Source organism: Haliaeetus albicilla, chromosome 7 (genome assembly GCF_947461875.1).
Source record: "Haliaeetus albicilla chromosome 7, bHalAlb1.1, whole genome shotgun sequence".
Lineage (NCBI taxonomy): Eukaryota > Metazoa > Chordata > Aves > Accipitriformes > Accipitridae > Haliaeetus > Haliaeetus albicilla.
In genome coordinates this window covers 24513793-24526824 of record NC_091489.1, presented here as the reverse complement: position 1 = coordinate 24526824, position 13032 = coordinate 24513793, and the positions used below count along the sequence as shown (strand labels likewise).

The 13032-nt window shown below is 41.2% G+C and overlaps 1 protein-coding gene across 7 annotated transcripts in view; it reads right to left on the bottom strand.

Annotated features, from left to right (window-relative positions):
* Positions 1-278: 278 nt before the first annotated feature.
* The window catches only part of SAMD3 (sterile alpha motif domain containing 3), a 60705-nt gene continuing 47951 nt past the window's right edge, over positions 279-13032 (bottom strand). For all 7 annotated transcript variants that reach the window (XM_069787366.1, XM_069787372.1, XM_069787367.1 and 4 more), the window contains 4 exons: positions 3958-4161; positions 3397-3568; positions 1606-1688; positions 279-1353 (listed from right to left, as the gene is read on the bottom strand). In XM_069787366.1, coding sequence (XP_069643467.1) covers positions 1069-1353; positions 1606-1688; positions 3397-3568; positions 3958-4161 — 744 coding nt within the window. In that variant the 3' untranslated portion in view covers positions 279-1068. The remainder of the gene's footprint in view (positions 1354-1605; positions 1689-3396; positions 3569-3957; positions 4162-13032) is intronic.

Genomic DNA, 13032 nt, shown 5'->3' with positions numbered 1-13032 from the left:
GCCTACACAGACATTTTTAGAACTGGTGGGAGATTGATGTGTTTAGTAGAATGCAGTGCTTTAATAAAAAGCCATTTTAATTTGTAATTAATGCAATGGGTCATGTTTGCGGGCTGCTGCTACTGTCCATTACTAGGCGCTTGTCTGAAGCTGTGCACTGTCAGGCAGTAACCCCTAGGATTTCCAGACATGCAGGAGTTAAGAGGAGCATGTTAGGGAGAAGAGGAGGCTGTGGGAGAGGAGAGGAGAGGAGAGGAGAGGAGAGGAGAGGAGAGGAGAGGAGAGGAGAGGAGAGGAGAGGAGAGGGCCTCTGCTCTGCATGGGCAGACAGGAGAGTCACCACGTGGAGAAGGCCGATTTGTTCTGGGGAAGAAATTCAGAAAGAAAATGAGGCATTCTCTCCCCAGTGCCAAAGTTGTGGTTACAAATGCACGTGGAAGCATCTCAGGTAAGTCATTCTTGCTGCTTTGAGAGTTCATCTCAGAATCCCTATTTAGCAAATTCACGATTAATGTTAAAGAAGAATGTTTCATGCATGGAGAAAATAGTGAAAACTCATCATCCTGCAAATTAAAAATCAGGCCCACCATTTCAAGACACAAAAATTACTCTAGTAGGCTTTCAGTGATGATAATATAATGAAATTATTATGGTAACAAGTAAATCTTTAATTTGTGCCACTTCAAAACATTAACTGTATTAGCATCTGAAGCAGTGAAGTGCTCACATAAGCTCACAATGTGTTTTTTAAATTCTGACAGTCAAAATATTACCTGAATTTGTTAAATGTTCCATATAGAAAAATAATACATGACACATGCAGTAATCTAGAAAATTTTATTATCTCTAGTGCCTCTAGACTGATCTAGAATTTCCATTTAAAATATGAAAATGCTTAGGTTTTATATTTTTTAAAAAGTAGCCAATACAATTAAAAAAGGGCATTATTAAACATAACTGTTATATATACACTTTCACCAGAAAGAATGGTACTGATTTATCTTCACAACAAAGGGATTTATTTTGACAAAATGTCGAATGCTCACGAGACGAGTGCTGTGTACACCATCAGATACTGGGGTACTCGGGTGCCTCCAGCCCTCTCTTTACCTGGGTGGGCAGGGATGCTGGCCTCCTCACTTCAAAGACCAGGGACTCCAGGAAGTTCAGCGTCCTGTGGATTCTCTTTGGGCATGGAATATCGAACACATGAAATGCAGCTACCAGTGCTGCCAGGGCCATGGTGCAGTCATTGAGCTGGGTTAGCTCTTCTCTTCCTACATACAGGGCAAACTCGCATGAATTCACATTGAATGGATTTTTTACTTCCAACACTGGTGTCACTGCCTTTACCTAAATTAAAAAAAGGATATTTCAAGTGATGCCACAGCATTGCTTTGGTGAACAGTCAAGAGAATTAAGTAAGCATAATAACACTGCTTTGAACTTAGCTAGTATTTCTATGAATATTTGCGTTCTACCCAAAAGGCAGGCTATTGTCATCCCATTCCAGGAGCTAAGCTGAGGCACCAGAAGGCCAGGTGATGTGCCCAGGCAGCTGATACAAGGAAGAGAGACCAAGACTGCTGGTGCTCTGTCTCCTACCTCCTCATTCACTGCAGCAAACAGACTGGAATCATCTCCAAAGACATCTGGCAGGAGTAAACATGCAGCAGTCATTTTCATATCTGTCAAAGGCAAGGATTTCTACTAAATTGCAAATGAAAACATGCTGGCACTCCAGTATCATCTTGAAAAAACAGACTGCAGCCTATGTAATAGTTAACTCAGCAGTAGAACTGTTGTTCAGTCCATTTTGAAGAGCAGTTTGTACTGCTGTGAAGGTTTAGGTACTTAGCTGGCAATGGACATTAGTATTCAAATCATTCATGACACTCTGCTACTCAATATTACGATTAAATTTCTCTCACAATAAGTAGACCTTTGGGTTGCTTTGGTTTGTGAGCTGAGTAGTCCTCCTGCCCCCACCACCCATCCCCAAACTCCTCTCTCCCCTGTAAATCAGATGTCTCTGGGGAGTCCTGTTGCCAGAGGACTCCGCTTTGAAGGCTGCGGTACAAGCCGGTGCTGCAGAACCTCCTGGGATGTGGTACCTGCTACCCCTCTGGTTGAGCTATTATTGACTGTAACACCTTTTTTGCAGTTCAGGCTTCTGGTGTCATGTGTTTCACTGGACCTATCTTGTCAGGCACTTATTCTCTAGGTGCCAGGTCAAGTTGTTTGTAAGAGAAAAACAGGAAAGTAAAGGCCTTGAGACTTTACTAAGGTATGAGTTAAAAATCTTTGTGGGCATATTGTATTAGAAGAGGGGAAATGACTTACAATGACCATAGCTTTCTAAGGCCAAAGGTCTGAGTAGAAAGTCCATAAAGGCTTTCTGGATTGAGCTGTCCGTTGACACTTCTTAATCTATCATGAGCTATTGAGTACTCATGTTTTTAAACTTCAAGAAAGAAAACCCCAGTATTTTAACCTACTCTGCTCGCTTCTTTAAGAAATGGCCTGGTAATAGGAGTGAAACTGCTATAGGAAACGCGTGTGTTCATCCTGTGTCACCTTTGATTTGACATCCTGGCATTATGCCCATTCGATAGACAATGACAGTTTTAGGAGCACTTCTCACAGAGCTAAGCTCAGGCATAGGCATCTACAGCTGCACTTTGGGAAGAATAATGATTCTGAGTTACTGCTTCAAAGGTTTCGTCCCTGCAGAACCGCACTCCCCAGACTTCTCAGACTGAAGGAAGTTGAGTGGCAGCAGGTGCTTGCTCCCTCGCAGCCAGTGAGCCAAACATGTCAAGGTACGTGGACCTCTGTGCATGACTGTGGTACCTGCTCGCCAGAGGTACCACTTTGTGCACTTACTCCTGAAGTGTGTCTCTGCAGAGACGGGGTACTTGAAACACAGTTAGTCATAACTACTTCTTTTATTTCACTGGGATGAAGACTTTAACCATAGAAACAGTACCTCTCTTTCTAAAAGGAATTGTGTCTTTTTGATAGGACTGTTTCTAAACCAGAAAATTAGTTTTCTGTGTGTATTTTTAAAAGATAATAAGCACTCTTTTATATATCTAGAAATACGTAATTCTGCTCATCTAGCAATACTTATTTTAAGGCAGTTACTAACTTTTATCAAACCTGCAGTCTTTTATTCAATAGAAGAAAAAAGTTTCAATACATGACTGACTTAATTTTCCTAGTAATTTATCAGCTTTCATTCTTAATGCTTCCCCATCACTATATATTTTTCAAGCAACTGTGACATATAAAAAATGTTTTTGCAGTAAAATTGGAGTTAGTTTAGTTACATAAGTAGGAACAATTAGCTACAACAAAACTCTGATGTTCAGAGCATTGAAGATTTGTACTGACATTTCAGAATGTCTTCCTCTGTGTGCCGCTTCAGATTTTCTTGCAGCATAATGTTAATTGGATTATTCCTCACCACATACAAAGATAATATGTTTTCTGAATAAATCTCCAAAATCTCAACTGTTTTCTTATAAATGTCCGTGTGTGTGAGAAGCTGGAACTCCCTAAAAAGCTAAAAGAAAAACAAATATTTGGTATTATTGCAATCCTCAAAACCAAAACTGAAAACAACACGAGGTGCACACTTTGAAGACAGGATAAAACTAGCTCAGTAAAATAAGATTATAAACTGGAGGGGATGGTTTCATTTCTTTTCAAAGCAGGGAAGAAATACACCAAGTAACACCAAAATACTTCAAATAACCCACTGGTGTGTGTAGCATGTTTAACACAGGACTGGTGAATCTTTCAGAGTGGGGTTAGCAGCAAAAATATGAGTTAGATTAAAGAGAACAATGTTGATGGATACTTCACTGGAAACATCCCGTAGAATACATGCCTACGGTTGTATCACATCTATAACACAGAGTTCAATGTCATTATTAAAAATGGCTCTGTTACCTGATAAGGGCATCTTAAGAAAGGAAATAGTCTAAGAATGTCTTTTAAAGGTGCCTTATCACTGATCATCTTTCTCCGTATTTCTATTGTCACATTCATTCTGTTATCCACTTCTTTCCAGTTCCTTTGAGTTTTCATATATTCTTGCTTAAGCCACTTAATATGTACATCCATTGCACTGCCTTCAAGATGAACAGGTTCTTCCTATCAAGGAACGAAGGACAGAATTGTAACAAATCAGCTAGCCTTTTTATCTGATGTGGCTTGTGTGATTTGAGTGTAGTCAAAGTGTAGTCAAGCTCAGCAGAAAGTACCTGTAGTGTGGTTTCAGTACCAGCTCTGTGAACTCACCCTCATATTCCAATAGTTATATTAAGATCTGTTTTCATATAATACTATAGCTATCCACCAAGTCTCCCAAGGTCAAATTACATATTTGAGGATATTAATGAAATTCCTATGCCTTTGTCTGGTTTGCCTAATTGTGGTTTATTGGAAATCAGTAGGCAGTTCTAATGATGACTCAGTGTTTAGTAGTATTAGCTCTGTATTACCAAAAGAAATAACATCTTCTTTGTAGTCTTACAGGTCCTAAAAGCGGGACAACTAACTTTCACATTTATGCAACTAAAGTATTTAGCCCCAAGGAGACCAGCTGAACTAAGAAAACTCTTAATGGAAAGCATTATTTGAGCAGTTTGACTGTTAGTGTTTTCAAAAAGTTATTTTGTACTTGAAGATAGTTAACAATCTTCCTCAAAATTTTTATTATTGTCCCTGCTGGAATTCTAAACCCAGTAATTGCTAAGAGGAGGAGTGGCTATCCAAAGCAGTACATCCATGGCAGTAGCCTGGGGCTGTTTAGTTTCTATCAGAGGACCCAGTGAATTTGCTCATTGAAACAAGCTGAGACGATATACAGATGCACTGTTAGTGCAGTTACCACTCTCAGGTTGTATTTACACTGGCTTTTCCGATATGTATTGTCACTGATGCAGCTGTTGGCTGTGCCAGTGGTGGCCTGTGGGTCAATACCAGAGGGAGTTGAGACACTTCATCCTGTTCCCCAGAACATTTAAGACACAGAGCTGCGAAACATAGAACAACCAAAACTGCTTTGCAGTGCTCTGTATGTGCAATTAAACTTTCCAGTCTAATTAACAGCCTTTTTTAAATTGTGCATGTGGTATTCCAAAAATGGTTGCACAAGGTACACAACTAAAAAACTGCTTCCCTCCTAGTATAAGTCCATGGATTTCAACAGCCATTGGGATCACAGAAGAAAATAAGCCCCGCATGCAGGACAGGTACCTACTGTAACCCCTGCAGGTACTCCCCCGGCCCTTGCTAGATGCTGTATCACCACAGTCCGCACTCTTTCTAATAGAGGATTTTAGACTTAATTGTATTACAACAGTAATGTTTGTTTGTGACCAGCTTGAGTACGCATTCTTGTCCTCTTCCTCACTGCACAGCAACAGAGGGGCTGGGTCAGATGATTTAGTCCCATACCCTCCTCTATCTGGCTGAGAAGGGTGCTGGGAAGAAGTATAAAATAAGGATAAGAGTGTAGTGGTACTTTACCTGAGTTCTGTCAAGACTGGCCTGAACTGGCATTCATGGACGCCCAAGGATTATATTATTCTATTTAATACCCTTCAGTAGATTTTTTCCTTCCATTATTTCTCCCAGTCACTATAAAATCTTCCACAACATCCCATGTTAAATTTGGCAGTTTAACTATGCACTGTCAGAAGAAATGCATTCTATTGTTTGTTTTTTCCTGCTGCTTCTGCCTTCTAATTATCGTACTGGATTCAAAACCTATTCCTCATCTCCTTGCCACTGTAGGTTTATAGATATGTCATATTCTGTCCTCATCTGCCTCCTTTCCAGCTGAGACTGTCCTAAGCTATTTAATCATTCCACATATAAAAGCTGGTCCATACTTTGAATTATCCTTGCTACTGTCTTTGCATATTTTCTAATTTCACTACAGCCTTTATGAAATGGGCGCAGTAAAACTTAAAATACTAGTTGAGATGCTGGGACACCACAGGTGCATACAGTGGAATAATGCACTCCCTTTTGTTTCTTTCTTAAATAATTCTGAGCATTCAATATACTTTTTTGGACTGTTGCTTAGCATTGTGCCAAATTTTCTTTGGCGTCATATAAAAATATCATTTGCGAATGGTACTAAGAAGCTCAGAGCCCATCACTGTAAATGTTGTTAGGACTGGCTTTTCTCCTTGTGCTTTATTTTTCATCTATCACTATTAAATTTTATCTGCTGGTTTTTTGCCCTGTCACTCAGTAGCATGGGGTCCTCCTGCAAGTCTTCATTCAGTCTTTGTCTTTAGCACCCTTAGTAGCATCACCAAATGTGGCCAGCCAACTATTCTCCTTTTTCCACATAATTTAGAAATACATTGAACTGCATAAACTAAGCATTAATAGTCTTTTGTGCTGTAAACCCCAACTATTTCTGCCTAGCTGTATTGGCGTGGCAAGGTTTGGGAGGCGGGGGGGGGGGGCTTTGTTCTCTTTTAACTGTTTATCCTTGCAAGCACCTTCCTGCTTATCCCCTCAGATTGTATCTTCTTAGAGCCTTTGAAAAGCATGTGGTGAAATCTCTTCTGAAGTTAAGGTGAACTATATCAGCTGGATTTCCTGTGTCCTCAGGGTTGTAGAATACTTAAAAGAAATAATGAATTTATGAAGAATTACTTCTGTTTACAGAAACTTCGTTGATTTCTTCTCAATGTGTTCATCTCTTGGGTCTGCATTACAGTTCTTGCAATTTGGCCAGTTAATACAGCAGGTTTCTTGGTCAGTATGTTCCCTAGCTCTCTCCTGAAACTCTGGAAACTGGCACCAAATTAGCTACCTCCAATTTTCTAGTATCATGTTTCATGAGAGAAATTAATGACCGTTTTCTACTGGCCTTAGTAGCCACTGCTGTTTCAGAATTTACTTCTCATTTATTAAAGTGCAGTAGAAATGTAACATAAAGTATCTTGAGGATGGGCAGTGGTAAGTATGATTTAAAACACTTGGGCTGTTGTAAAACTATGCTGCTTGCAATGAAAGAGCAAGTGAATACTGAGTTCTAGGGTTGGCATTAGTGACCAGAGTTGCTATGATTTTGGGGACTCCTTGTCTATATACAGTGGCAGGTTTGTACCTTTTATATCTAATCACTTCATTTTGTCTCTGGACACTTCCACTCCTGCTAGGGAATACATACAACATACTATATAGTGTTATGTAAATATAGATTAGCTAATAATTGGGAGGATAGTTTCACTGCATCATTGCATATTTCTAATTCCAACTGATTTAATGCAAGTGGTGCACATTTATCAGTCAGGAACAGAACAGAGCAATGGGACCTCACTGGCACATGAAGTCAAATGGCAGTGACTGTCTTTAGCAGAACCAGTGTGGAATTAGAGAAGAGTAAATTTAGATGTTCGTGGTTGAGTAGCTGTTTTCAGTCAACCTTGCTGGAAATCTAAAGGGCAAAAGCATTCTGATTTATGTTATTCATTATGTCTAAGCATAGTTTCACTCAAAATCTGAAGGTTTTTGATAGAGCAGGAAAGTTTGGCAACACTTGAATTTTACACAAATTATTTCTGAGCTCAGGATTTATTAGATTCTAACATCAAAAGAAGTTTTTGTTTTTATTAAAAAAATTACAAAATACCATGCTTGTAGCAGAACATGTTCTGTGTGTAACTTGCTTTATAACTCAATTTCCATTATCTTCAGCCCTTCTTCCTATTTTGCAAATTTGCGTTTTTTCTACTAAAGTGCAACGAATGAGTATGAATCTTGTGTCTTGATTTTTGAATACTGAAAAGTGGGTCTTGCTATTTTGTCTGGAGTACATACAGGCACAAGGCATCATAAAAACACAATGTACAGAACAGTTTGTAATACCACTATTATAAGAGACAGCCCTTTTTCCTGTGGTGACTTTCACGTTCATCATAATGACATTTAGTATGCTGAACACTGGGGCTTTTTGTATCAGGAGGAATGCTCAAACCAGGTTATAATCATTAGAAAGTGAAGATTTGCTCAAAAAAACCCCAAACAGCCCAGACTGATCTGGAACAAGTGTGAATCTGAAAGGCAGGCAGTAAGCTGGACATCGCTCAGGACCCATCTTCTTGCCCCAGAGGGTGGGAGAGAACTGAGGAGGCATCGCAATTGCACCAGTTCTCATGTCCAAACGCTAAACACGAAGACAGGTGAAAACAGCATGGGCAGAGTGCTTTCATGCAAAATAAGCATGTAACCTTCTGCAGTAGGATCCACGCTGACTTGTACTCAAATGAGATGTTTAATTAAAGCAGGGTCTGCTTTAATTACACATAATTACCCTTTTGATCTAGGCAGACACTTTCAGAGCTAGACTTACATGCCATTGCTAACTGCAAACTTCCAAAGCTGCATAAGGCAGTTTATTTCTGACCACAACTGCTTTCTAATTTGTAAGCTGCCAAACACACAACATAAGCAAAATGGGTGAAATGTTTTCCTCTACCAAGGGACAACCTGTATTTCACACTTCATGTGAACTCACAGAGAAACGGAGATACTGAATGATGTAAGAAAGAAGGTGAAATGTAAGATGTACACCAGGAATTTGTGTTTAAAGCTTTTGCTTTGACTCTAAAAGCGTTTTAAAATATTAGCTAAGCAACACCAGGCACTATGTATGCACATCAGGGTTTTAGTGGAAAAATCACATGACAACAGTACAGCCATTGAATGATCATTCGCATATGCACACGCATGTTGTGGTTGTGCAGACATTCAAGCGCTTGATTTGGAGACTTAATCTTAGAGGAAAAGGGGCTATCACCCCTGCTTCACCTGTGTACAGCATTCACACTACAGATGACACCTAATGCTGTACCTGCCAGTAGTGCCCCTCAACCACAAGACTGAGCCAAGAGAGTTTCTGTGTCTCATGCACAAGCTGTTCATTGTTTGAGAGTTTTACAGATACTTGATTCCTTTGGTTTCCTTTTTCCCTTGCCGATGCCTTTTTTTTTCTCCTCATTCCTCCCTTTTTCTCCAGCCATAGCCTCCAAAATCCTATTCTTTCCACACTCCTTGAAACCTTGTTTCAAGGTTCTAACACCTGCAGCGGCATAATCTCATTGACTGTCCTGGTTTCAGCTGGGATAGAGTTAACTGTCTTCCTAGTAGCTGGTACAGTGCTATGTTTTGAGTTCAGTATGTGAAGAATGTTGATAACACTGATGTTTTCAGTTGTTGCTCAGTAGTGTTTAGACTACAGTCAAGGATTTTTCAGCTTCTCATGCCCAGCCAGGGCACCTGACCCAAACTGGCCAACAGGGTATTCCATACCATGTGATGTCCCATCTAGTTTAGGAACTGGGAAGTGGGGGGGGGCAGGGTTTTTTTCGCCGCTTGGGGGACTGGCTGGGTGTCGGTCGGCGGGTGGTGAGCAATTGCCCTGCGCATCATTTGTACATTTCAATCCTTTTATTACTACTGTTGTCATTTTATTAGTGTTATCATTATCATTATTAGTCTCTTCTTTTCTGTTCTATTAAATCGTTCTTATCTCAACCCAGGAGTTTTACTTCTTTTCCTGATTTTCTCCCCCATCCCACTGGATGGGGGGGGAGTGAGTGAGCAGCTGCGTGGTGCTTAGTTGCTGGCTGGGGTTAAACCACGACATTGACAAACATGATGTTAGTGATCACCTCAAAGAAAAGCATATCCCTAGGAAATGTCTAACTTGCTTAATTTACCTATTCAAGGCAGAAGAAACTCCAGCTCACAGGGTAGACATCACTCAATCCTGATTCCTTCTTTCATGAGAAAAGACAGTTTCCAGATCATGATGAGCATAAAGCCAATGGGGTAAACTTCTGTGAAGCACCCAAAAGCAGCAACTTTTCCATGACCTTTTTTCTCCTTACAATGAGCCCGAAGACCACCCCCAGAGGCTTCAAGCAGACTCCCAGCTTCAGTCTGACTTTGGGAAAAGGTTGTGCAGGCTGAGGAAGAGATAAAGGCAGAAGACAGCATAGATCGTCTGCTTCACCCCATTAAGTGGCTGGCTTCCTTCAACAATTAGCCCCCTCGCGCTGGCTCATTCAGGGACTGTCTTCTACATCTGCCCGGAACCAGGTACTTTATGCAGGTTAAGCCTTCCAGGCCTCGTCATTAAATCTGGCTCTGGGCACCCAAGGTGATCTTCATGTGGATTTTGGCCAAACTCAGGAAGCCCGTCACACAGCTTTTCAACAGCCCTCCTCCATTTAAAGCCAGGAGGCCCATCCATCCTCTCTGAGACAAGCTCAATTTCTAAGCCTCATTAGTTAAGGGGAAGCCTCAACCTTAAGGCAACAATCGTCTCACCAGCTTCACCACTCTTGTACTGCATACCACAAAAACAAGCATATATGGTACCCAGCTTCTACCCAGATGCCTCCTGGGCCAGAGGTCTTCTCTGATTTTCATCTGGTCCTCTTGGGAGAGGATTTGGACATTCACCACTTTCAACATTCCTGCTTATCTTCCCTGTACAGGAATAATATCTGCAGATGTCCAACTTCATCAGTCTAAGTTTCTGCAGAACCCTTCCGCTTCTCCCAGTCTAAGTACTACCAAAACATTTCTTATCTCTATACCATAGACACAGAAAGGAGATGGCCTGCTGGTACCATTATAAATTGTTTTCATTACGTTACTCCCAGCTCTGCTGGGTGTGACAAATATGCCCAGTTATCTGCAAACATCTACCGCTATCTTAACTGACGTCTTGCCAGAGCCTATTTCTCCTTTTCACATCTTAACTCCAAATTTACTTGTGTGACAGCTTCAGAGAAGGCCTGATGACCTCACAAACAGGCTGTCATAGGATGTAAGAAATTGGAGGCATTAGAAGAGGGACTCAAGTCTCTCTCCACTTCTGATTGGAGGCATTAGAAGAGGGACTCAACTCTCTCTCCACTTCTGTTTAAAATCATGAACTACTAGCAGTCTTCTAGCCTGTTATATTCCCTTAAAATTCAGATAACTTAAGATATCCTTGGATAGTTCCTTTGCTGACAGGTTTTCTCATGCAAGGGCTGGGATGGATTGAAGGAACTTGATTCAGTTGCATAAATATAGCTATTTAGTGGCATTTGAGAGGTCATAAGGGTATCCCAGAAATCTCTGGAAGTAGCAGAATATGACACAGGACTTACGGGAGACCCATGCCCTTCTGGATTGGCAGGTGGAGCCATGCAAGATATCTGTGGGCATTTTTATGTCTGTCTTCAGCTAATTGAATTGATAGTGAAGTCACACTTGCCATGGACAGCACTGTTCAAGACAGATTTCAAAACCTGAAGTTCTGAAAGAGACAGTTTACTCTTTGGTCACCAGCCCTGTGATGACTAAGCTAGCGTTTGAACCACATGCTTCCATCATATGGAAGCCAGTCACCAGCTCTAACCGCACTTCTCTCTCCATCGCCCTTTGCCTTTTGCTAATTCTCTGGCCAAAGATGCACACCAAGAGCGTCCTATCTTCCTATTCCTTCTGGCTCCCCCAAGTCTAGGGCCCCTCCTGTAATAACTGGCAGGAGGTGGTTTCTCTCATAGGCTGAAGACCATAAGCCCAATAATTCCTTAGGGCAGAGGAAGGGTTTTACGGTGCCATTTTGATGCTAAAAGAAGAGTGAGGAGATCAGTCAGAACAAGCCACTGGATGGCTGCTTTAGCACCAACCCCACCCTGGCTGCAGAGGAGAGACTGGCTTGCCTTTCGTATTTATTTTCATGGTGTGATCACCCCTCTCATGAAAAGTACCTTCCATTTGCAGCAGATGAAGGTCATTATCATTACAAAGCACTCTCCTCTGGATTACTGCAGCTCCAGGATATGTGCCCGACTGTGGAAAATGACTGAGGAGGATTCTCACTCCATAGCCAGAAAACGTGTTAATTAAGGAGGCTTTCGTTATCAAGTTCTGAATATCCCTCAGACATGGAGGCTCATATTAATGTCTATGTCAGGCACAGTCCAAACTTCTTTCCACTGGTGGCTCAACCTGATGAATATTTGTAGGGAGCATCATTTTAAGCAAAACCTCCTTCAGTGACAGACACCTCCAGCATGGGTTTATGTGCTTACTAACCATCATTTTACAGCCCTGAACGCTGCACTTGCTCAAGACCTTTCCTGTGATGCTAACCACTCTAAAATGAGTATACTCTTCAGTCTTGCTCGAATATAATTCTCTGTAATGAGGAACACATCAGCAGATGTTTTAAAGAAACTGGAGGAGGAAGCCAGATGCTGCATCTGGAAGCAATGGCCTGCATGGGAGGCCAAGTAACACACCTGCTATGTTTGGAGGAGGAATGCCTGCTGGCAGATAACAGGGCTTGGACAGACCAAGGGGCAGACATCATCTGTGGCTCTGAGCACATCCCAAAGCATCACAGGAAGCTTGTCCTGGCAAGCAACTTTTTTCACATGATGAAATAGAGAGAGTGGTTAAGGATTTTATTAGTAGTAATAGCTTTATTACTCTTTTTATATAAAAACAAATGCCAAGTATACCAGTGAGGCATTTCCTATTAGTAAATAATCTTTTTATCAGTTTCATACCATTAACAATCCAAGATTGTACTGACACGAAGCACACTGGACAGAGTTACATCTTACGACTGTTCAGAAACTAAAGCTCAATATAGAAGTCAGCTGTGTGGCTGGTAAGTAGGTCATCTGTTGGGAACAGATGTGCTCTTTCATCTGCACTGCTTGCGGTTGGCTTGTACTATAATGCCCTAAATGTCCTACTCTGCCTATCTAAGGGAGAGTGTAGAGACACAAAGGGGCTAGGAATCCGTCACTGATTATTCTCCAAAGGTCTCCTTAACCGGGAACTCATTTCCTACCATTCTACCTTAAATAAGCCTGATGTGTTGGCTTCTTGTCCACACAGGGCTGATCTGTTCTTCCAGACTTGGAAAAGGGAAGAAGACAAGAGGATCTAGCTAATGGTAATTTGAAAATCATTTGGTTT